We start from the raw sequence: 22,923 nt of genomic DNA, 5'->3' as shown, positions 1-22,923 counted from the left end.
GGAGCAGCAGGAGCAGTGCATTTGGGAGACAACACTTGGTGTGTGAAGGGCCAGACGCCTGAAGAGGATGCCCACGGATGTGAAAGAGCTACAGCTGGTTTCTCCTCTCTCTTGTGAGCTTATATTCTTCAGCCTTTTCCTTTAGAGGCCAGCTCCTGCTTTTCCTTGCACGAGACTCACCCTGAAAGAGGCACCAGCCCCCGTGCTGCAGCTGTATCCGAGGGGCAGCAGCCAAAAAATGAGTTGCAGTTGTCTGGAATGACTTCTGGTAATGTTAGCTCACACACACACACACACACACACACACACTTTACACCCAGTGGAAAGAGGGCCCACGGGGACATATCACAAAAAAAAGCTCCACTTCTGGGGTGCAGAATACATCAGACATCTCTCTGCCACATCCACCATGTGAGTTTTCCTCACAACCAGGCATTGATGGGTTTTCCACAGGAAAAGGTTAACTAAGTAATTTGATGTAAATCTTCCTCAGCTCAGAGGTGTTTACTTTGTTTGCAGAGTCCTTCTGTTGCTGCTGGATTTGTGCCACCAATTTGTGTCAGGCACAGTGAGAGTACAATGAGAGGCTTCCCTTTAAATCTGGTGATGTGGCTGCTGGGAAAAGCTGGGAAAGTCTGGGAAAACTCAGTTTGTGATCAGATTTGGGTAAATTTTCTTGAAAGTGTTCACCAGTGGGCCAGCTGGTGAAGTCAGGCAAAGGTAAAGCATTTCAGGTGAAATATAAGCGACATTTAATGGAGGGAAAAAGCACTAATGTGGGAAATCAAAGAAGAAGAGGGAGTTTGTCTGGACTTGTCCTGACTAGCCTGGCACAGCAGCAGTGGTCATTCCAGAGCCCACTGTGTTCACTGCAGTAGCCATAGAGAGAAAGTAACACAAAATCTTGTTTTTCCCCAACCAAAAGCAGTAGTGGTAATTGCCGTGTCTGACAGGAAACAGGTTGGGAAGGAAAGGTTAATGGTTTTGGTAGAGCTCCCTGCTGAATGTGGTTTATGGCCATTTTGGGGAAGGGGTAGCCAGAACACCCCTCTACTGGAGCCCAGAGAAGGATTTTAATTTTCTAATATTCACTCTCCTCCCAAAAAAGATGATCCTTTGGTAGTGTTGAAATCATGTTCTCACTGCTGGGTTAAAACTGGAAGTAAACCTTTAATCACAGGAAGGTTTGGTTTGGAGGGGACCTTAAAGTTCATCTCATTCCACCCCTGCCATGGGCAGGGACACCTTCCACTAGACCAGGTTGCTCCAAACCCTGTCCAACCTGGACTTCAACACTTCCAGGGATCCAGGGGCAGCCACAGCTTCCCTGGTCAACCTGGGCCAGGACCTCACCACCCTCACAGCCAACAATTCCTTCCCAATATCCCATCCATCCCTGCCCTCTGGCAGTGGGAAGCCATTCCCTGTGTGCTGTCCCTCCATCCCTTGTCCCCAGTCCCTCTCCAGCTCTCCTGGAGCCCCTTTAGGCCCTGCCAGGGGCTCTCAGGTCTCCCAGGAGCCTTCTCTTCTCCAGGTGAACACCCCCAGCTTGCAGGATGTCCTTGTCCCCCCATCTCTTATGGTGGGTCTGTCTACAAAGCAGGTGTAGGCAGGGAGGGACAGGAGGCACCCAGTGGTGGGTATATGGAGAGAATCTCCTGACCTTGGCAACACAGCCTGGAGGAGTCAGGAGGAGGTGCTGGTTAAGGGCACCTACCTGGCTGCAGGCTGCCCAGGACAGGGGTGATCCCCCATCCCTGGAGGGATTCAAAAGCCCTGTGGATGTGGCACTTGGGGAACACGGGTTAGTGGTGCCCTTGGCAGTGCTGGGGGAGTGGTTGGACTTGACGGTCTTGGAGGGCTTTAGCAACCTAAAAAATTCTGTGATCAGTAACAAGACTTCACTTATTTTTACAGAGCCCTTTATTTTTTTGTCTTAAGGCTTATAAAAATTGTTACTTAAAACCAAAATGTTTAAAAATGTTTACATATGTACAATACGAGAAATAAATTATGTTTTAAGTCATACAAAAACCACAATATACAAATAGGGCTTTGAAACTGCTCTAAGTATGGCACGGTGACAAGTCACAGACACTTACCAAAGGCCTCAGTTATTGAAGCCTTTGCATAAAACCATGGAAAAAAAAAATATCCCCAAATGTGCTTCCTTTGGTTGGGTTGAAGCTCTACAAAAACTCGAGAGATCTGCAGGCCTCAGGAGGACTTGCTAAGTCTTCAGAACTCAGTGCACCACCTGGCAACACCATTTTTGAGACTGGCTTTCTGCATGCCAAAAGCTCAAGGGTTGTCACACCATTCTCCTCAGGAAAAAAAAAAATTAAATAAAAATAAACCAACCAAAAAAAAAAAAAAAAAAAAAAAAAAAAAAAAAAAAAAAAAAAAAAAAAAAACAACCAAAAAAAAAAAAAAAAAAAAAAACCACAAACACAAAAACCACTACTAAAAAAACCCCAACCAAGCAAAACAAAACCTAGTTCACCTCTGACAAGGTCCACTCTGCTGTAGCAAACATGACAGCTGTAGAGTCTGCCAGACTCAAAGCAAAGCCAAGATCACCAGGGACTCCAACTCCAACCGGGAGGTCGTAGCAATCAGGGCAGGATGTTGGCTGTTTGGCTCTTTTAAATATTTTACTAAAAAACAAGATCTTAATTACGCATCGGTACTACAACAGCATCTGAGCAGAGGGGAACGTGTCCTCAGCAGCTAAAAGGACTGGTGCAAAGCTCTCCTGAGGCAGCACGGTGCATCTCCTTCCTCCATCCCCTACGGTCAGCAGGGAGGGCAGCTGCTCTTTGCCTCTTAGAAAGGGATCCCCATGTGTGACTGGGCAGCCTCACTGCAGACACTGACCAGGGAGCAGCTGCCACCACCACCACCACCACCACACCTGCACCGTGCTGTGCCCCAGGCACGGGGAGGACAGAGCACTACCTTCCTATCAGGTAAATACAGAGGGATTTCGGTATCAGCCAGACACGGAACAGGCTATTTTTAAGGCAAGCAAAAGACAAACTCGAAGTTAAGTGGCATTGTGCTTATTCCCACCCCTTCCCTGAACAACCCCACGCACTTGACCTGTGCTGGTCACACCTTCCCACAGCCCTTAGTGCTACTGGACCCACGGTAACTCCTGCACCAGGGCGTAAGTTGTTCTCGGCAGCCCTGTCACCCACAGCCTGGTGGGCAGTTAGCGTGGTTATTTATCTTCTCAACTCCACTGGCAGGCAGACCAGAAGATCATTGCTGAGGTTCTGGGTGTGTGAAGATCTCATCCATGGTCCTGGTTAATGGGAGCAGGGCGGGAAAAATGCAGCGTGTAACAGGTCAAGGTAAGGTTAAATACATAAACCAGGCTCCTTGGGAAAGGGAGGATGGAGTTTTAGTTATTCTAGGTCTAGGACCAAAGTCCATCAATTGCTCCTCAGTTTCTTGCACCCAATCCAAACTGTTTTTTTTCCTGAAGAGCTAGTTGCTTTAAGTGCTACCAAGCCAGATTTTTTTTCCCGGAGCATCTTGCCACCTGCATGGTCTTCACGCATCCAGGTTGCTTGGCTGTGAGTCTTTAGGGAAGTCTTCAGAGCAGATTTGAGACAGATCTGGGAAAAAGCAGAGAGTGAAAAAAACTTAGTTAAATGCAGAAGTTAACAGGAGTAACAAAGAATTTCTGAGAACCTCTGGGGTGCTAAGAACAGGTTTGGACAGTACAGGCTGGTATTTTATTCTGTCAAAGCCACACTTTGCCCAGTAGCTACTCAGTGAGAGCCTGAAGTAGATATTATGCAGGCTGCAAACAGAAATTACAGGGCTTGAGCTAGACTCCGCCTGTGCAGCTCCACTTGGAGAGGACAGATGTTTGCAGTCCCAGTCTCCAAGCAGGGAACTATAATATTCCACTGACTTGGCAGAAACCGAGAGCTGAACAGCAAGTAATCGCTTGTCATTTCTGGGAGGAAGGATCATTTCCTAGAAAAAAAAGTGGTGTGCTGGAGCTGAGCTCAGCCCCTCTGCCTCGTGCACAGGCTGCACTCCACGAGCAGGCAGGCAGGGCACATCTGCCAGCAATTCCGTTTTATGGGGGTTACCGAGTAGCATATCAAAACAGCCTTTTATTGTACCTGCAGGAATGTTTGCTTGATCTTTCGGGACTTGTGGCAGAGCAACAAGTTTTTGCACAGGGGTTTCATTCACAGGTTGGCTTGCTACTGCCTGTAGCACAGCTTGCTGGTTTCTGCCGAAAAACTGGTCCTGGAATGGGACCAGCTCACACTTCTGAGCCGAGCTCTGCTGCCCAGGAGGGCTGTGCAAAGCTCGGCTTCCACAGGGCTTTGCTAGTCCTAACAAGCACTTTGTCCTCTGGATTAGAAGTGACAAAGCCCTAAGTTTACAAAACTGAAATTTTAGGAGAGGGCAAAAGGTTGGGCTCCATCCAAGGGAGACTATCATCTAGAAAAATGAAACAGGGCCTCATTCATTCAAAACATGACCAGAGGCATCTGAGGCAATCAGGTTGTCACTGCCGGTACCAGACTTTCTGGAAGTCATGCCCTGAGGACTGATCCAGGTGCCTGGGAGTCCCCCAGAAGGTTTAGCAGGGATGAGACGCTTCTGCAGGGGCAGAGCTTGCAACCCCCCTGAACCTGAGGAGATTCTGAACCTGGCTGGAGATGAAGCCATAGGAGTCACTGCAGTAACGCCACGGCAGGTCCTCAGCTCTGCCTTGCTCATGCAGTTGACCTCAAACTTCAACCAAGAGATTTCTTGGCAGCTCAAGGTCTTCTACCGGGCTGAAACAATCTTGGAGTGCAATTTCCTGCACTCCTCCCAGCTTCCCCCTGTTTTACAGGGCAGTTAATAGATACCTCTGCTTAACTTCCCACTATTACACAGATCTTGGGGATTGGTAGCACTTCATTTTAGCCTCTATCACAATTAGGACCAATGATTTTGCTGCACCCATTTGGTAGTAAACAGGCAAAGGTACAAGGTGACAATCCAAGGTCAGGAGGGAGGGTAATATCACCTGGTTAGCAAACAGTTACGGCGTACACGAAAATTAAGTCTAATAGATGTGAATCTTGGGATGGAATTTATTAACCTTTTTGAAAGAAAAACAGGTTCCAGGAGTGAAAGAACCCAAGCACAGCCACATGCATCAGTCAGAATTTCTCTTGGCTGGCTTCCATACCTTTTTTGCCATTCCTCTGTGCACTTCACAAACCAGAGCTCTTTGCCAGGAGTTATGCTGTTTAGCTGGGAATCCTCCACACAGAAAGCAAACCTACGAGGAAGAATCAGAAGTCAAGAGAAGGTACCTCTTCTCTCCAGGATTAAAAAATAACAAGTAATGTGGATTAACAGCCAGTTCCAAGACAGGTTGTTTGATTTAATGTGCATCTCACAGAGCATCTTGATACACCATCAGCATTTTGAATAGGTTTTCATTTCCTATTTCAGAATTTATTTGGGGATCTTTGCTTCTACTTTGCCTCTACCCCTATGTTTCACAGAGTGTGGAAACCAGGATGCACAGTGCCTTTCAGATGACAGGTGACGCTTATTTAAAGTTCTGAGAAATGTGGGAACTCGTCAGTGTCAACTGCTGCTCTTTGACAGATCTGGGTTACCTTCAGAACAACGTTAGCACAGTGATGTGGGAGTGCAGTGCTACAAGCTTGGCAGATTTAATACTTCTTGGAAGCTCAGGTGCTTTTCCAGTTGCAAACTGTATCACGAGATCAGAGAATGATTTGGGTGGGATGGGACCTTAAGGATCATCTTGTTCCAACCCTCTCCCATGGCAGGGAATCTTCCACTAGAATTCTATGGCAAATCCTATGATCTAAGGATATGGATTGGGGTTGGAAGGGATCTTAAAGATCATCTAGTTCCAATCCCCCTGCCAGACCTCAGAAGGAGCAATCTGGTGCTTAAGGGTTGATGGCATCATGATACTGGCTGAAGTTTCAGGTCTAGCTTGCTGTGCGAAATCAGAACATTATGCCTGCAAATAATAGCCACGACCACATGTTTCTGTGTTTTCAGTGTTTAGTACTTTATCCCTTCAGGTATCATCTAAACCACCTTGAAGAAGGCTAATTTAGTCCCCAGGGGATGTCACAGTATCTAAATAAAGCAAAAGAACACCCCAGATCCGATCTGTGGTGACTAGATTTGCATAAAGCTCAGTCTGCAACCTCATGCTGGCCAGTGACCCGCTCCCCTACACCTTGAAGGAGTGGTGACACTAAAAATGAGAGGCAGCTCAAGAACACCAACTTTTTTTTGCTAGGTTCTGAACATTTCTGCTTTCGGCCGAAGTTTCAAGTCACTTCACATGTAGCCCAGCACAGTTATTACCTCTCTTGTGTTTCCCCAGACTTCACACGTATTCGCCTGATGTGCAGCTCCTGGGTAGAATTCACAGGCCGGTACCAGTAGCTCCTCAGCTCTTTCCAAAGATCATACCACGACTGAGATGTCCCCTCCCAGGTGAGCTTTATTTTCAGAAGCTCACCCATGTCCTCTTCAGTATAGACCAGGAAGGTGTTGGTGGCGTTCAGGCCAATTAGGTCGAGCCTGAAAGAAAGGCAGAGACTTGGCATTTCTTCCCTATGGAAGCATGCCAGGTGCTCCTTTGTTCCATGCAAGAGGCCCTTTTGCAGCTTATCAAATGTTGCATGTTCAACCGTCACCAGTTAATTGTTGATTACACCAAAAAAAGTGAGCTCAGATAGCTGGTTCAATGCAATGCACTGTGTATTTAGCTCAGCCACACTTCCATAGCTTAGAGGTGGATTTTATGCCTTGTCTTTCTTCTGGGAGAGGCTAAAGGAGGTCAGCAATGCCTCCAGAGACCTGGATGCTTTCAGGCTATATCCAAATGGTAGAGGGGAAAAGCAAGAGGAAGCACTCCAGCAATGAGCTGTGAAGGCTAATGTGTAGAGGAGACTGGGCACATCAAATTGTTTTCTCAGACAAAAATTATAACTAAGTTTCTGGATGAAAAGTTTGTTTGAATGGTGACGAAGTGAAGCTGCAAGGTTGGCGTGCAGCGCCAGTATCAGAAGAGGAAAAAAAAATGCTGCCACCCTGTGTAGTTCCCCGTGCTCTTCTTACTCAGTTAAACACAACAAGGCAGCTTACTTACATTTCTAAAGGCAGGGGTTCAGATTCTCCATTGGTGCCATGCAGGGTGACGGAGAAAGTGGGGTCAACCTCTCCCAAGCTCTTGTAGCTGAAGACATGCATTTTCATCTGATAGTGGTAGACTGGGGAGAAAGGGGAGGAGAACAGAGATGGAACCGAGTTTGAGAGACAACGTTGCTCAGCACTGCTCCATGTGAAATATTGCTGGCTGAAAAAAGCCAGACCCATCCTTTATTGAGCACTGATGACTATTTCCTGCCCTTACTGATTACAAATTTGACTTTTACACAACAGCAGCAGAAGGTCCACTCCGGGGAAGGCTGCCCAGACCTTATACTGCTCTAAGGCTGAGCCTTGCTCGTGTGTGACTTTTAAACTGTAGTCCTGCTCCAAAGGCAGAGTGCCCTGTTGATTTCACACAGGGGAAGGAGCACAGCAATGCCACAGGGCTGTGCAGCCAGGCAACAGCAGAACATTAACGCCTGGAGCTGCACAGCTCGGGGGCGATGCTGCTCTTCCACCTCTACACCCTCTCCAACGCTGACTTCAGGAGGCTGCTCCTACAGGTGAGACCCAAGAGGGAAAGCCTACCTTTGAAGGGCATGTCAGCCCTTGTTTTCAGGTACATCTTGGTGTTCCTCTTGTGTCGTATCCTGCGGGCGTTGTAGCCGATGCCGTTGCAGCGGTTCTTGCGGCAGCTCAGGCAGATGCCCTTCTTGAAGCGGTTGGAGTCGGTGCACTGGAACGCGAAGCTTTGCTTGTCCTGGTTCACCAGGGAGTCCACGAAGAGGTGCACAGACCGCTCGTGCTCGCACTTAACCACCTCGCCGATTGCTGGAGGAGAAGAGCCAAGAGGGGCACGCTCGGTTTAGGCATTTCTCACCCCCAAGCAGCTGGTGAGGTGAAGTGAGCTAAGCCTTTTTGGTAGCCCAGCATGAGCTGACCGTGTCCAAATGTTTCAAACAGTAGCAATTCAAGAGGTTAGTGGAAGATGCCTGTCCACTTAGTCCCTACCATGAAGGGAGCTTTAAGAGGACTCTAGTCCCAGCATAAGAAGAACCACATTTTGTGATCAGGTGCTGCAGCTAAAACCTGCTCCTTCAGAATAAAACCATGTGTAGTTTCTAGTGGTTTCTATCTCCAGCAGCACAGAGAGTTTAGAAGGAAAAAAATGGTTTTCTCTCCTTTTGTAAAACGCATCATCCCCCACCATCAACCCAAGTCAGTTTGTGAGGAGTCTACACTGACCAGAGGCAAAATACTTAACGAGAACTTACTCCCATAGGCAATGGCTCCCAAGACATCACTCAGACCACAGCCAGGCTGGAAGTCTCCCCCATTGGGGTAGATGTCAATGTGGCCTACAGGCATCTGGATCCCAATGCTAACACCTAGTGTTTCCCTCGTGTAGGTGTGAAGGACATCCACGAAGTTGGCATCATCGGGGGAGAGGCGCCTGCTGGGATCCACTCCTTCAAACATGGGGCCAGCTGGATCCAAACCTGGAGTCAGAGACAAGATACCAGGTGAAAAACTGGGTTATTTCATATAGCTCTCCTCACCAGGTGATGTACAGGCAGTCCCAGCCCCTGATCTCTTCACCGCAGGCTCACTGAGGGAACAAATAAAGTGCTTCACAGCACTTCTGGGGCAATGCAACCCAATAGTAGCAGCAAGATGGCTTCAGAGCACCTGTCAGAAGCCTTTGCCAGGTCACAGTGAAGAGGTACTTCAAGAGGCAGCTCCGAGGTCTAGCACCACAGGGACAGCTGGCAGACAAAGCTGCCTCAGAGACATTTAGTCTTTTTTTCAGGCTGGACACGCGGAGGGACTAACACAGTCTCAGCAGCAGCCAGGTAATCCCTGCATCTGAGACCCCACAATGGGTTTGAGATGCTCTGTTAACCCCTGAGCCTCACCCCCCAACCTGAAGTTGCGCTCCTGAGCTGTTCTCCAACTTGACTGTTAGGTGATTATTTTTCCTGATTAACTAAATACGGATAGTAATTGCTAGGCCTTGTGGAATTCTTACTGCCAATACCACATTTAAATGCTTAATCCAATCCCTTGCACTATGACCTGAGTTGTAGAAATCAGCTTTCCCCTTGAGCTGGAAGCAAACTCTTCGGACAGTTCCAGAATGAGGGGTTAGAGTTGTGTGATTTTTTTTTTTCCATTCAGACATTCTGTGGTACAAACAGCACCCAGCAGCTCTCACTTCCATTAGCTCATGAGCTATAATTACAAAAACAGTATCACTCAAAGGCATAGGATTTGGACAGTAAGAGTTTGAGTGGGATTTGTTTTGAACCCTGACATAACCCTAAATAGATTCAAGATCAGGTTGTCCTTGTTGAGGTTTTTTCACTAAACCCCTGCTATATTTGATGTGAAGAGACTTGTGCTTCCCACTGCTGCCACAGGTAGGAAACTTGTCATTTCTGAAAGAATAAGGCCAAAACAGCACTGCAGCAAGACAGGAAACAAGCTTCTTTCGGGGAAACTCACTGCCACTAAGGAAAGGTGAGAGACTGCTTAAAAAGCCACTTGCCTGTAATTCTGCCTATAGTCCCATGGACATGGTTACCAGCAAAGCCAGCCACGTGGGCACCCAGGCTGTACCCAATCAGGTGCACATTCTCAAGCTGGAAGAGCGGGTTTTCCTGCAAGGAAAAGAAGATATGATCATTTGACCCCCTGCCTTTCAGGGCATCTGGCACTGGTCCTGTCTGCGCGACTGTGATGTCCAGCGCCAAGAAGAGATTGGAGGGAGGGGGCAGATGAGCATGCTTCGTTCTGTATTTCATCAAGAGAAGTAGGATGCTTTGCATGGTACTTGTGGTTTGCCCATGCCCCAACCCAAATTATGACATTCTCTGTTCAGGCAGCCTCTGGAGCAGCCTTCCCCCAGGGAGCTGCCACTGGACCTCAGCACTGGCTGTGGCCTCAAGGTGCCAAGCGCAACACCCTGGGCCTTTCCTTCTCCCTTCCCACCCTCTTGCCAAGCCAGGGCTGACTTCGAATGCCCGGCTCCCAGGTTCATATTGCTCAGGCAGGACTTTCAAACCTGAAACCCACTTCAGCATCACTGACTGATCTGAGCACCTGTGAGGCAGCATCTCCCAGGAAAGCAGGGCATCGCTCGCGCGCGCTGAGCGCGGCACCTCAGCTATGAGCCAGCACCCGGTCAAGCCCTGGGGTGGGGATTACACCAGAGCCTGCCCCACTGGTGAGCCCTGGAGCTGCTGAAGGCTTTCCCTTGTGCAACAGTCCCTCATGGAGCATTACAACAGAGTCTGCTCCCCACTCGTGTTACCTGTAACCAGTCAAGCAGCCTCGCTATGGTTTTTCCAACAACCCGCGTGTTGTTCACGGCATCGGTGTAGAGCTGGTGGGCAAGAGAAAGCCAATCCACAACCACCACGTTGGCATCCTTCTCCCTCTCCTGAAGAGCAGACACCAAGCTGTCCAGCCAGGTTTCGAACATGCCACTCATCTGAGGAGAGATGCAGGTGTCAGTTTCCAGCTTGCAGGACCAAGATGACGCATTCGCAGTTAAGCTATTTGTATATCATTAACATATTCTGCTCCAGCTGCATGCTGCTCCCCTTGCAAGCCCCACTACTTCCCAGCACTGCACTAATGGAGTAAGAAAAACAGGTTTTGAGAGACTCTGGCTGTAATTAGCCACTTGCCTTTTAAGGCAGGAGGGAGAGGCATTCGTTACGTGCCACCTTATCGCTCTTTTTCTCAAGACTTCCAGAAATTCTGATGGGCGGTAAAATTATTCCCCGGGTCTTGGCACTACTGTTTGTATAAGCCCTGGCAGAGCTGATAATTCCCCCTCGTGGCACGCACTTGTCCACATGAATAGCAGAACAAAAAAAAGCTTGATAAGAGGCAAAGATAAAGCCTGTGTGCCCTCTTGTTCCTTTATCAGGGAGACCTCGTAGCAAACGTCAGGGCCGTGGGCACCCAGCTGTGACTATAGAAAGTCTAAGCACGTGCCTGTCAAGTCACGTATTGCTTTCATAGTGGTCGGTCAGTTGGACTGAAGGGAAAATTCCCAAGTTCCCATTACCACTTTCACGTTATATAGCCGTGAAGTGATCTTGTGCAGTTATGAATGAGTTGGGTGATTTCACAGGGTTCTTAAGCCTGACCCACACTGCTTCGTTTCAGAGACCTCAGGTGCAGCTATTTAGAGACCATAGTGCTTGAAATACAAAAAGTTTTCACAAATCTCACGTATTCATAGAATTCTAGAACAGTTTGGAAGTCTAGAACAGTTGGAAGGGATCTTTAAGATCATTCAGTTCCAGCTCCCCTGCCTTGGGCACTTTCCACTAGTTCAGGCTGTTCAAAGCACCATCCAACCTGTCCTTGGACACTTCCAGGGACAAGGTAGCCACAGAAATTCCAGAACAGAAATACTCTGGGGACACAGCCCCCGCGCAGGGCAGTTTGCTCTCTCTGAGCGGACAGACTAAGCATTGCCCGCGGTCCTCCGTACTTACTGTCCAGCCGTGAATGATGAAGAAGGTTTTGGCTGTCACGTTGAACTTGCAGTCCTCCAGCCACTGGTGCTGGCCGACGGCGATCGCGCACCCATCCTCACCGGCGCCCGGCGACGAGCGCACCCCGAACCTCACCCGCGGCTCCGGCGCCGGCACACGCTCCGCGCTGCCATCTGCGAGCCCGGCGGAGACAGAAGGGTCAGCAGAGCGGCCCCCGAACCCGCCCGCCCCCGGCAGGGGCACAGCCCGCTCCACTGCTCCCCCCACCCCCCGGTCCCGCGTGGGACCGCGCTCACCCACCTCCCGCCTGCGCGCCCCGCGCCGCGATGCAACAGGTCACGCCGGTGCACAGCAGGAGGACGAGCCTCCTCATGGCTCGGGAGGACGGGCGGGCTGGCGGATGGACAGACGGACGGACGGACGGACGGAGGGGTGGGATGGTGGAGGCAGGCAGGCACGCACGGACGGACGGACGGACGGACGGACGCGCGGCGGCGGCGGCGGCGCTTTAAGGGGGCCGCGCGGGGCGGCGCTCGTGGCACGATGGGGCGGGGCCGGCCCCCAGCGCCGCTCCCATTGGTCACGCCCCCCTTACGTCACGAGAGGGATGAATGGGAAGCCACGCCCCCCGTGGGGAACCCGCCGGGGGTTTGGGGGATCACGGCGGGGGGACCCCAGCGCTGGTACCCGGGGGGATTGTGGGGACGTGAGGGGGGTCTGGGGGGAGTCACGGGGGCACTGGAGTGCTAGTACCCTGGGAGATTTTGGGGACTTGAGGGGCGTCTGGGGGGAGTCACGGGGGCACTCCAGCGCTAGTACCCCGGGAAATTTTGGGGAGGTGAGGGGGGTCTTGGGGGGCTCACAGGGGGACCCAATGCTGATACTCCGAGGGATTTTGGGGACATGTAGAGGGGCCTAGAAGGGGGGCTACAGCTCTCACCCCGAGGGGCAGAGGGGACATGCAGAGGTTTGTAGGGTTAACGGGGATCCCCAGCACTGACAGGCCGAGGGGATTTTTGGGAAATGCGAGGTTTGGGGCGTTCACGAGGGGTCCCCAGAACTCTCCCCACGAAGGGCAGAGGGGGATATGAAAGATTTAGGGGGAGAGTCTCCAGCGCTCTCACCCTGAGGGTGAGACAGGTGGCCCCATGTGGGGAACTCGCAGGATTTTGGGGGGGTCATGGGTGCTGACCCCCTCATGCTGTGCCCCCCGACCCAGGTGCCAAGTGGGGGCCTGGGAATTCCAGCTCCACCTGTGGGAAATCCCCATTTCTTTGCCACTCGGGACCTACCGGGCACAAGATGCTTCCCGAAGGGCATTGCCCGGCTTGCAGCCAACTATCTTCTGGAGCTACATTATCAATACCACAAATGCTTTTGCACCCAACAATTATCCACTTATTCCTACTTTTTTGTTACCTGTATATGTACCAGTTACTGACACATGACAAGTTATTTAATTTTATAGCGCCGGTGTCTCACCACACTGTGTCAGAAGAGGTCACATTCAGGGACACATGATTTTCCTGCTGTCTTTTTCTTCCCCTTCCTCAGCCTCGAGGCTCCTATTTCCCTTCAAACTCACAGCAGAAAGCAGTGAGAAGGCACCAGGGTCAGTGGTGGGTAAAGGAAAATGTGTGCAGGCAAATGATGATTAAAGACTAGGACTGTGGTGTCTCACCTCTAAGGGGAAGGGAGAACCCGAAATTTGTAGATGCTCATAGTTGAAAGAAATGGCAAAGGTCAGAAGGTCTGCAAAATGTACAAAGTTTTATTAGTAAATTACAGACTTGGCCTGGAAATTGGTGTATTAGCCTCTGAGTTTTTAGTGTAAACACATGGCGGTGGATTTTGAGTAAGAGCTATGGTGAAAGGGAAGAGAGAGACGGAAAGAAGGAAGGAGGGAATGAAGGAGGGAAGGAGGTAAAAAAGGAGGGAAGGAAAGAAGGAAGGGAGGAAAGAAGGAAGGAAGGGAGGGAGGAAGGGAGGAAGGACGGGAAAGAGGGAGGGAGACAGGGAGGGAGGGAAAATATGGGAAATCAGACACAGGACTTGCTTTAGCCCTCACCAGTAGATATCAATGGAGAGTATTAATGTGACTTTCCAGCAGTGCATTCCTCCAGTCCAGCCACCTCCTGACTCTGTGTCGATTGGCAGCTGGACTACAGGATCACTGTAGGTCACTTCCAAATGAAATATTCTATTCTATTCTATTCTATTCTATTCTATTCTATTCTATTCTATTCTATTCTATTCTACTCTACTCTACTCTACTCTACTCTACTCTATTCTATTCTACTCTATTCTATTCTACTCTATTCTACTCTGTTTATTCTATAAGGTTTTATCGCAGCTCTTATAGATGGGACAGGTTGTGGCTGGGGATTGCTGCTCTTCTCCTCTTTGGGGATCATTCCTAGAACCTCTTAGTTCCCGACTCTGCAGGTTGAATGCAATTTCTGGGAGCTCCTGGAGCGCGCCCTGTTTCAGGAGGTTGGAGATGACGCTCGTGCTCCTCCTCAGGGAGCGTGGGGTTGAGCAGAGTGTACTGAGGATGCAGTGTCTCCTGCAGCTGCATGGTTGCTCTCGAGGAGCAGCATCCTGACAGCACTGACCTAACACAGAACGGACAGAGGCCTCTCAGCTCCTGGCCCGCGACTTGGTCCCGCAGGAAATGAATCAGCCAAGGCTCATCACCCAACGCTTCATCATTCTGTGATTCTATGATTTCTAAAAACCCCTGGTGCCAACAAAAGCCTGCCAGACTGTTGACCACCGTGTCATTATCGTGGTTTAAACCACCACGTCTTCTCATTCTCCTTCTGTTGTCTCTTGCAGCTGTGAAGCTCCTCCTTTTGTCTGTGCAACTCCGGGCTCTGGGGAGGGGAGTCCTGGTGTTTGCCTCTGGCTTCCAAGAATGACAGTAGCAGTGAGAATAGCTTAGCAACAGCAAGGAAGAATAATCAGAATAATTTTTTTTGGCTGCTTTGGCCAAAAGGTAACGATCATCTGGGGAGATGCTCTGGAACTGTTGTGATGGGCATGGTATCAATGCACAGAGTGTGGCTCTGCACTGACCTCTCTGTAACCCTAATGGCCTGGGGGGAAGGAGGATCCCACCCAGAGCTGCTTGGAAAATAACAGTTCATTAAGCCAAATAATTTTGAGGAAAAATTCCTAGTTTTGATTAGTTTTTCACTGGGAAAGTTTTTTCATGGCTCCCAGATGGAATTTCTGGATATTGTAATAAGCAATAAATAATAAACCAGGATAAAGGGGATAATAATCCACTTTAAAAGAGATGGAAACTCGAGAATTAACAGCACTTATAGGGGTGTAGGAGGCAGCTGGTGTCCCAGCAATGCTCAGGGAGATAGTGGCTGTTCTTGGAGGCATCTTTCTGGCTCTTGTCTTCTCACTCTGGCTCGATTCCCACTGCGATTTCCTACAGGTCTCAGTTCAGCCCAAAAGCAGAAGCGGAATGTTTTTGAAATCATGAGCATTTTTATAGGAAATACAAAAATGTCTCACTCATTTGTAGTCACAAGCTCTTGGCAGGTGGGTGCTGGGTGAATTGAGTCTGCTTTCTTCTTCAGCACCAGATGTGGTGAGTCAGAACAGAGTCATGAGATGTGGAGGTAGAAGGGACATGAGAGGAGTTAAGCTTTTTCCTTAGTAGCACAAAGCTAAAATCAGTATGGTATGTAAATTAAGGTTCCAAAATATTTAAATATCTGGAGTCTCACGCTGCTCTGGAGGAAGGACTAGGCAGGTTTTGCAGCATCATCATTTAATCTGAGAGGTTTACATGTCCATGCATCCATCAAGGAGACACTTTCAATGCTGTTTCTGTATGAGCAGAACACCTCAGACCTGGTTGATGGTCAGTGTCTTCTGCAGGAGCTCAGTCTGAGAGAAACAGGCTGTCCCAGTCCTGCCCAAGGAGACTGAAATTGGAGACCTTTGTAAAATATTTTGCCTTTAACGTTTCTATTTCCCTGTCTTTAAAATAAACATGCTGACACCTCCTCTCCTTGAAGAAATGGCTGCACCATTAAAGAGCTGAGCATTAAAGAAAAAGGGAAAAACCCTTCAGCATCACACCATCTCTGCAGGAGGGATGTGCACAGTATTCCTGCAGTTAGGATTGCATCACACTGCATTCTAGGAAAGCACAAGTGGAACACCTGACCACTTCTGATGGGGAAAACGTGCGGCTCTTGGGTTTATGAGGTGCTTGTTACTGAAAGCAATGGAACAGCGGCCAGACTCAAAGACACACAGTCTGAAGATTGGTGTCACGGCTTTAGGTCAGATATTCGGTGTCAGGGAGCGATTATTGCTATCCTGAAAATTTTTAATTTGGCATTTAGAAACCTGAGAGTGTTTTGCCCACCCTCCATTCTTCCTGCCTGGTTCTTCTCCCCTTCTCTTTATATTTCTCCGAAGCCAGAGGGAGTAGGATTTACAGGATAGGAGGAGGAGGGGAAAGAAAGGAAGGGATCATTCTCTTTTTTTTTTTTTTTTTTGAGTTATAAAACAGGTTTTCTTTTCTATTACAAAACACAGCTCAGGCAGTAGAATTCAATGGAATTGGTGCTAGTTTCTCCTCTTGACTCCTTCTGCCTACTTTCTCTCTGAGATGATGGGGGAGGAGAGGTAGAGAACAAACTGAGAGAAGGGAGGGTTTCTTGGATGGCAGCAGCCTCGGGGTGCACTGAGCTGGGATGAAGGCCTGGGAAGGACCCCCACATTAGATTGCAGAGCTGATTGCACTCCCCAAGGGGTCTGCATTCCTGCAGAGGCAGCTCTGCAGTGAAATATCATCCCAGGTTAATCCTCACCCGCTCAGCCCAGGACCTCCTAGTTTGTCCTCATCCCATCACACCACAATTAATTTATACTTAGTGCTTGCTGCAGACGGGGGAGATGCTATTTATGTGGCACAGTTTCTGCTCTGGATGCTTTTGTTCTGAGAGCACCAAACTGGGGAGAAAACAGGCCACAGTGCCTTTGTTTCGCAGCCGTTCTTCACCCCACAAAGTCTCGTCTCCCCTCCTCAGCCTTTCAAACACAGCTCCCCCATGAACGTGCTTTATAGGACCAATATACTTCATACCCCTGGATAGGTTTGTTTGCTTACAGAAGAGGCTAATCTTCATCAGGTTATGAAATCAGCTCACATGCTTCAGTAGCCTTACCCACTATTGATATCCCTGTTCGATCCCTGTTGAGCTCTCTTTGTCGGAGGTAACCCCTTCTCCTACTCCTCCTAAGCTGATTTCTTAAGCCACCTCATTCAAGTCCCACATCCCCATGGTATTTAGATGTATTAAAAATGACTGGGAGGAAAATAAATGGCAGCCAGCGAGGCCACTAAACTGTCTGACTATTAATGGTCCTGTTAGTTGCAAATTTACTTTACCACAAAGCCCCCAGCATGTAATCCTTAGATGAATGCCTTTGATTGTGAGGGAATATTTACAGCTGACCCTGCCAGCAGTCTGCAAACCTGCAATGGGCCTCCTGTCCCACATTAAATCCGCTGGCATCTGTTCCTGGGTTCTTATCAAGCACATGCTCTGTTGGTGCAGTGTTTGGGCTGCAGCGCTGGCGGATATGGTGGGCCTTGAAGAATAAATCCCCACATTCCTGGGAAATGCTAATTCTTGTGAGCCGTTGTCACACAGGGAGGAAGGTTACAGTGTGTACCTGCCTCCAGGCATCGCCATCCACTGGGAGGTTTCCGTGAGGCTTTTGATCCCTGCCGGCTGCCCCCTCCTCATAGCAGGACCCTGGTCCTGCTGCTGGACCACCCTTCACCGAGGACAAAATTCTTCTCACATCTTCAAAACTTCTTCTGCCATTTTCCCAGACATGCCTGAGTGACATGGAGTGGTTTTTATGAGGCTTTTTTATCTCTTTTCACCCTTGCCCACGCTTGCTCTTACTGAGCGTGTTGTTCTTGCAGAGACCCTCAGGTGATTTTGGCCTCCTCCAGCCACAGCAGAGCTGTGCAGGAGCACAGGCTGAAAGCCAGCAAGAGCTCAGTGTGTCCTGCTCCCCATGCCCAAGTGGACAAGTGAAACTCAGCTTGTCATTCCCAGCATGTCCCGTGGTACGTGAGATGGATCCAGACTACATGGCTGCTTTGTGTCACACAGGAGACCTGGTGGCGTGTGGTGGGCCTGCTCCATCCACTCGGTAGGCAGGGATGTCTTTAGCCCTGCGCTGAGGAATGACACGCATTTTGTCTCTCCTTACGCCTTTACCCAAAATTCACGCTTTTCCATCCGAGCTGGATGAATGCTGAGCGTGTCTGGGCTTGAACATGGACTTGGAGCCAAGCCCGTTGGCAGTGCAAAGGTGTCGTGGGTGGCCAGGGGGATATTTGCTTCTGCTCCTCTCTGAGGTCCTATTTTGGTGGGGAACTGGAGAAACGTCTCAGAAGTGTGTGATCACTTGACCCTTCAAGTGGTGGATGGTGAGTCCCCCAGCAGAGCTTGTGCTTTAACTCTCCTGCACTCAACAAAGGGAAAATATTAGGAAAGTAATAAATTACTAAGACTGCTCCTCTGCCTTTATTTTAAGTAGAAGCTGGAGCTGTTAGAGTATTCCAAGAGGAGTTTGGGGACAGTTGTTTGGTTTAGGGCTGTAGAGTGCACTTTTACTTCAAATCTGCAGGAATCTTTGGCCTGAGGCTGGCGTGGATGTGGCAGCACCACCAGTGAGATTTAAGTCAGACTGTAAGGACTGGCAGAGCAGGCAATGGCCCGTCTGCACACCAAGATGGGTCTGTCAGACCTGCCGCAGCTCTGGCTTTGGGGTCATTTTGGGCTTATTTCTGATCATTGGCAGGTATAATATCTTGCAAGTTGGCATTTTGGCAGAGTGATTAGTAAGCTGACACGGCCTCCTTGCCTGAAAAGTCCCCAGACTAAAAGCCAAGCCAGTCATCTGGAGCCAGGTTGGATTAAGGCTTGGAGCAACCTGGTCTAGTGAAAGGTGTCCCTGCCCATGGCAGGGGGATGGAAACAGACAATCTTTAAGGTCCCTTCCAACCTTAACCCATTCTATGACTGATTTTCAGCACTCTTACATCCACTTTAAATTGTTCTCAGTGGCGCTCAGGCTTTCAAAACTGATCCTGTAAATCTGGAAGGACACCAAAACCAGGAAACTCTTGAGCATGCCACTCAGCTTCCAGTGCCTACGGGAAAGAAAACTACTTTTTATTAAAACCAATTAATTTTTTACTTACTTTAGCAAAGCCCCATAAAAACATATGAAGTTAGGTCTCACCGTTATTACTAATTTGTACCCAAGCTTTACGGTTGCAAGTCTCAGGTAACTGTTTCTTCCTGGGCGGTTGTTGTGTCAGCTCACATACGTTCTTCATCTATTTCTGGTCCTGACTGCTCATTCAGCTGATGTTTAGGAGACCCTCTGGCAGTATTTCACTGTGTTTCACACTGAAGAGGAATCCTATTTTGAAACCACAAACAAAGACTTTGTGCACTATCTTTTGTTTTCCATAAAGAGGGTGACAAACAGTTTGGGGACAGGAATAAGCAGCACAAGATGATGCTGTGTATCATCAAGGTCAGCATCATTTATCCCCAGCACCCTGTTTTTAATTAACCCTCTCCTTTGAACCTCTTGCCTTCACAAATCCATGCGGGTGTAGCGCTGGGATGTGCCTGAGATGGAGGAAAGCCTTGAGTCATCTTTGGAGATACAGGGAGTCTCCTGCTTTTCTCAGACATTGGCTTTACTTGCACCAACAATATTACTCATTCCGTTCTTCACCAGCCTGCACATTCTACTATGAGAACTCATCAGTTTATCCCATCCCTGAAACCAGTCCCATTCCTTGGTGTCTCAAAGAAAAGGTCATCTGCCATATCCACTTGCAGTGTGTGCGGTGGGAAAATGGGCAAGAATGAGATGTCCTGGGAATGCTGGTCCCCACCAGGCACTGTTTCAACTTCTGGCCATTTATTCCTAATTGCCTAATTTCTCCCATTTATTGTGTTTATTGAGTGCGCGGGGCTTATTAGGAAGATTCAATGGCTCTGTAATTAATTAAGAAAAGCTTGGGGCTTTGTACTCGTGTTCCTGCCTGTAATGTACAGACGCTGCTGATATTCATCCCAGGAATTCCCAGTCCAAGGTCAGACAGGCAGAAACACTGAGGTCAGGGCAGAGGGAGAACAAAAGGGCTTCTCTGTACAGGTCAGTTATACCGTGGGCTGATCCCCAGCAGCGTGACAGGCAGATCAAGGTGGGGATTCTGCCCGTCTGCCCTGCTCAGGTGAGACCCCCCCGCAGAGCTGCCTCCAGCCCCGGGAACAACAGCACAGGGATGTGGAGCTGCTGGAGAGAGCCCAGAGGAGGCCACAGAGATGCTGCCAGGGCTGGAGCCCCTCTGCTCTGGAGCCAGGCTGGGAGAGCTGGGGGGGTCACCTGGAGAAGAGAAGGCTCCAGGGAGACCTGAGAGCCCCTGGCAGGGCCTAAAGGGGCTCCAGGAGAGCTGGAGAGGGACTGGGGACAAGGCATGGAGGGACAGGACACAGGGAATGGCTTCCCACTGCCAGAGGGCAGGGATGGATGGGACAGTGGGAAGGAATTGCTGTCTGTGAGGGTGGTGAGGCCCTGGCACAGGTTGCCCAGGGAAGCTGTGGCTTCCCCTGGATCCCTGGAAGTGTTGAAGTCCGGGTTGGATGTGGCTTGGAGCAACCTGATCAAGTGAAAGGTGTCCCTGCCCATGGCAGAGGGTGGAACAAGACGGGCTTGAAGGTCCCTTCCACCCCAAACCATTCTGGGATTCTATTCTGTGACTCTTTTCTGTGATTCTGTGACATGCTCTGCAGAGCAAGGCTGGTATTCTCCGAGCAGAGGACAATGCAGGTGTGAGCAGAGACCTGCTGGGCAGGTAGGACAGGGGAGAAGCAGCAGCAGACCTGCCTGGCCTGGGATTTGGGTGCAGGACTTGTCCCACTGACCACTTCTGCTTGTGGAAAGGTTCTTCCTTGCTTTACAGTGCAATTCCACAGCCTCTGCCTCCCCTTCCATGCCTGTGCAGGCTGCAGGTCCAGCTCCTGAGTCATGGGGTGGCCCATGGCAGGGGTGGGAGCTGGAGGTGTGGTACCTACCAGGGACCCCGTCCAGCAGCCGCCTGCCACAGCCTTGCCCGGCAGTCCCTACCCATCATATGACCTTCCTGAGCACCAGCATGTGACCGAACCACACTGGAAAAGACACGGCAGAGCAGAGCAGAGAGGCTGCAGAGGGGGAGGGCAGCTCTGCCAGAGCGGATTAGTAAGCTGGACAGATAGGGAAAGCTTTGAAGGAGGGGGCTTGTGTCAGACTTGTTGCAAAAGCAAAGGGGGAGGTAGCTGGATGACTGGGAGAGGGAGGCATGGGGTGAGCTGGGAGGGAGGGATGACCTCAGAGGTGACATCTGGGATCAAAGTGGGGAAGTCAGTCTGGTGGATGGGAAGACAGCTGCAGTCATCAGAGCAGAAGGGAGCAGAACCTTGGGGAAGATCTCTGACAATAAGACTAGTAAGAAATGAACACAGAAGCCACGCACTGGGATAAAAAATGAAGGTGTCGGAAGGATTGCTGTGCACATGAAGTTTGGAAGAGGAGATGTTCAGAGCTGCAGCTTCTTGCCATGCCACAAGCAGAAAGCTGCCTGCTGCCTGAAACTTTTGCACAAGTTGTGTTAGCAGGCATCAGGCATCATCCAACCTTGTTTCTCAATCTCTGAGCAGATCTCTGCACAGCCAGGTCCTTCCTGCAAGGAGTGCTCCTGTCCTGGGTCCCTGTGTGCTTTGTCTGCCAGCAGGGAGGTGGAGGAGCCCCTGGAAGGGAAAACCAGGATTGGTTGTGGTTTATCAGCTGAGCTGGGGGAGCTTGTGAGCCAGGGAGCAGAAAAAAAGAGCAGATAGAATTATAGAATCCTTTAAGATTGGAAAATACTTCTAATGTCCAAGTGTCAGCCCAGCACCGCCACGCTAATAATCATAACAGAGGAGAGGAGGAGGATTCTTTGATCCCTTTTGGAGACACAGTGTAAGAAAGGGAATCCGAGACCGTGTTTTACAGCACAGGGCACATTCAGCTTTAGAAATGTTGACAGGATTCACAGATGAGGTTGGAAAGGGTGAGTGGAGACCCTCTAGAGCACCCCTCCCTAGATCTCAAGGCGGGGTCAGCCAGAGCTGGTTGCCCAGGATATTGTCTCTGGCCCACCTGTTCCAGGGTACAACCATTCTATTCCATTTAAACAGAGTTCCCCATAGTTTAATTTGTGCCTAAATTGTGGGTAATATCCCTGATTCCAGGGATATTTTTGGTTTGATTAACCAAAAGCACATTTAAAGCAGTATTTCGTGGTTACGAGCAAGAGAGGTTAGAGCAAATGTAAACCCAGGATTTAATTTATCCCAAAAAGCCTGTATGATCAGGCACTTACATGATGCCTTTGTTTACTCATCTTGACCACTGGCTGGTCCATTCCTGGCCATTCAAGCCAGGAACGAGCAGTCACAGACCTGCACAACCTGCGTAAATGGTTTGCTGGCAGAAACTATCCTGAATAAACATGAACTTCAGCGACAAGGTTATTTAATCACACAGGAGGCTTGTTTTACCAGTGGTTCCCTCCTAGCTGGGCGTGCAGGGGGTGGATGAACCCGTAGCACGCGGACAGCATTCCAAAAATGTTGAGTATTAAGACAGCATCACAAATTGCTGTGGGGTTTTTTTTTTGTTTTGACTGCAACCCTGGCAGGCGGGTCCCCAGCAGAGAGGGGAAGGTGCTGTGCCTGCTGCGTCACAACTCCAGCAGCAGTGACGAGGAGGACAGATCCTCGGCTGTTTCCTCACTCCTGGTCTGTGTATAGCATACACAGGACAGAAATTATTTATATATTATAGAGTGTGTAGCTAATCTCTTGTTGAAAAAGATTGCCTGCGTTCCAGGAGGACTCACAGGGAATCAGAAGCATTTCAGCTGTTTGCATGTTTTAGGTGACACGCTTATGATGAGTTATACATGTACATGTATGTACAGACACAAACACATAAATACATGTATACAACTAACTTCATCTGCTTCAGTAGGGAATCTGTGGAAGCATCTCTTCTTAAAAATCACAGGGAGGAACATATAACATAACTGAGCTCCGCAGGTGACCCAGACAGAATTAGGGTTGCAGAGCAA

At 49.4% G+C, this 22,923-nt stretch overlaps 1 protein-coding gene and 1 long non-coding RNA gene across 2 annotated transcripts; one reads left to right on the top strand and one right to left on the bottom strand.

The window, feature by feature from the left end:
* Nucleotides 1–21,040, top strand: LOC114064117. The gene is made up of 3 exons (XR_003572685.1): nucleotides 1–15; nucleotides 15,459–15,462; nucleotides 20,643–21,040. It is a non-coding gene; the product is annotated as an uncharacterized LOC114064117 (long non-coding RNA).
* Nucleotides 2,411–12,143, bottom strand: LIPG (lipase G, endothelial type). Its single transcript, XM_027896882.1, has 10 exons — nucleotides 11,991–12,143; nucleotides 11,691–11,863; nucleotides 10,490–10,669; nucleotides 9,725–9,836; nucleotides 8,451–8,675; nucleotides 7,765–8,007; nucleotides 7,175–7,295; nucleotides 6,385–6,603; nucleotides 5,213–5,305; nucleotides 2,411–3,623 (listed from the first exon to the last, which is right to left on the bottom strand). Exons 1-10 carry the CDS (start codon nucleotides 12,061–12,063, stop codon nucleotides 3,602–3,604), a joined length of 1,461 nt encoding a protein of 486 aa, XP_027752683.1. The 5' UTR covers nucleotides 12,064–12,143; the 3' UTR covers nucleotides 2,411–3,601.
* Nucleotides 21,041–22,923: the final 1,883 nt, after the last annotated feature.

The sequence above is a fragment of the Empidonax traillii genome, unplaced genomic scaffold, assembly GCF_003031625.1.
Source record: "Empidonax traillii isolate 1590-97213 ecotype Southwest subspecies unplaced genomic scaffold, ASM303162v1 scaffold519:size850040, whole genome shotgun sequence".
Taxonomy (NCBI): Eukaryota; Metazoa; Chordata; class Aves; order Passeriformes; family Tyrannidae; genus Empidonax; species Empidonax traillii.
This window is presented reverse-complemented; position numbering and strand designations above follow the sequence as displayed.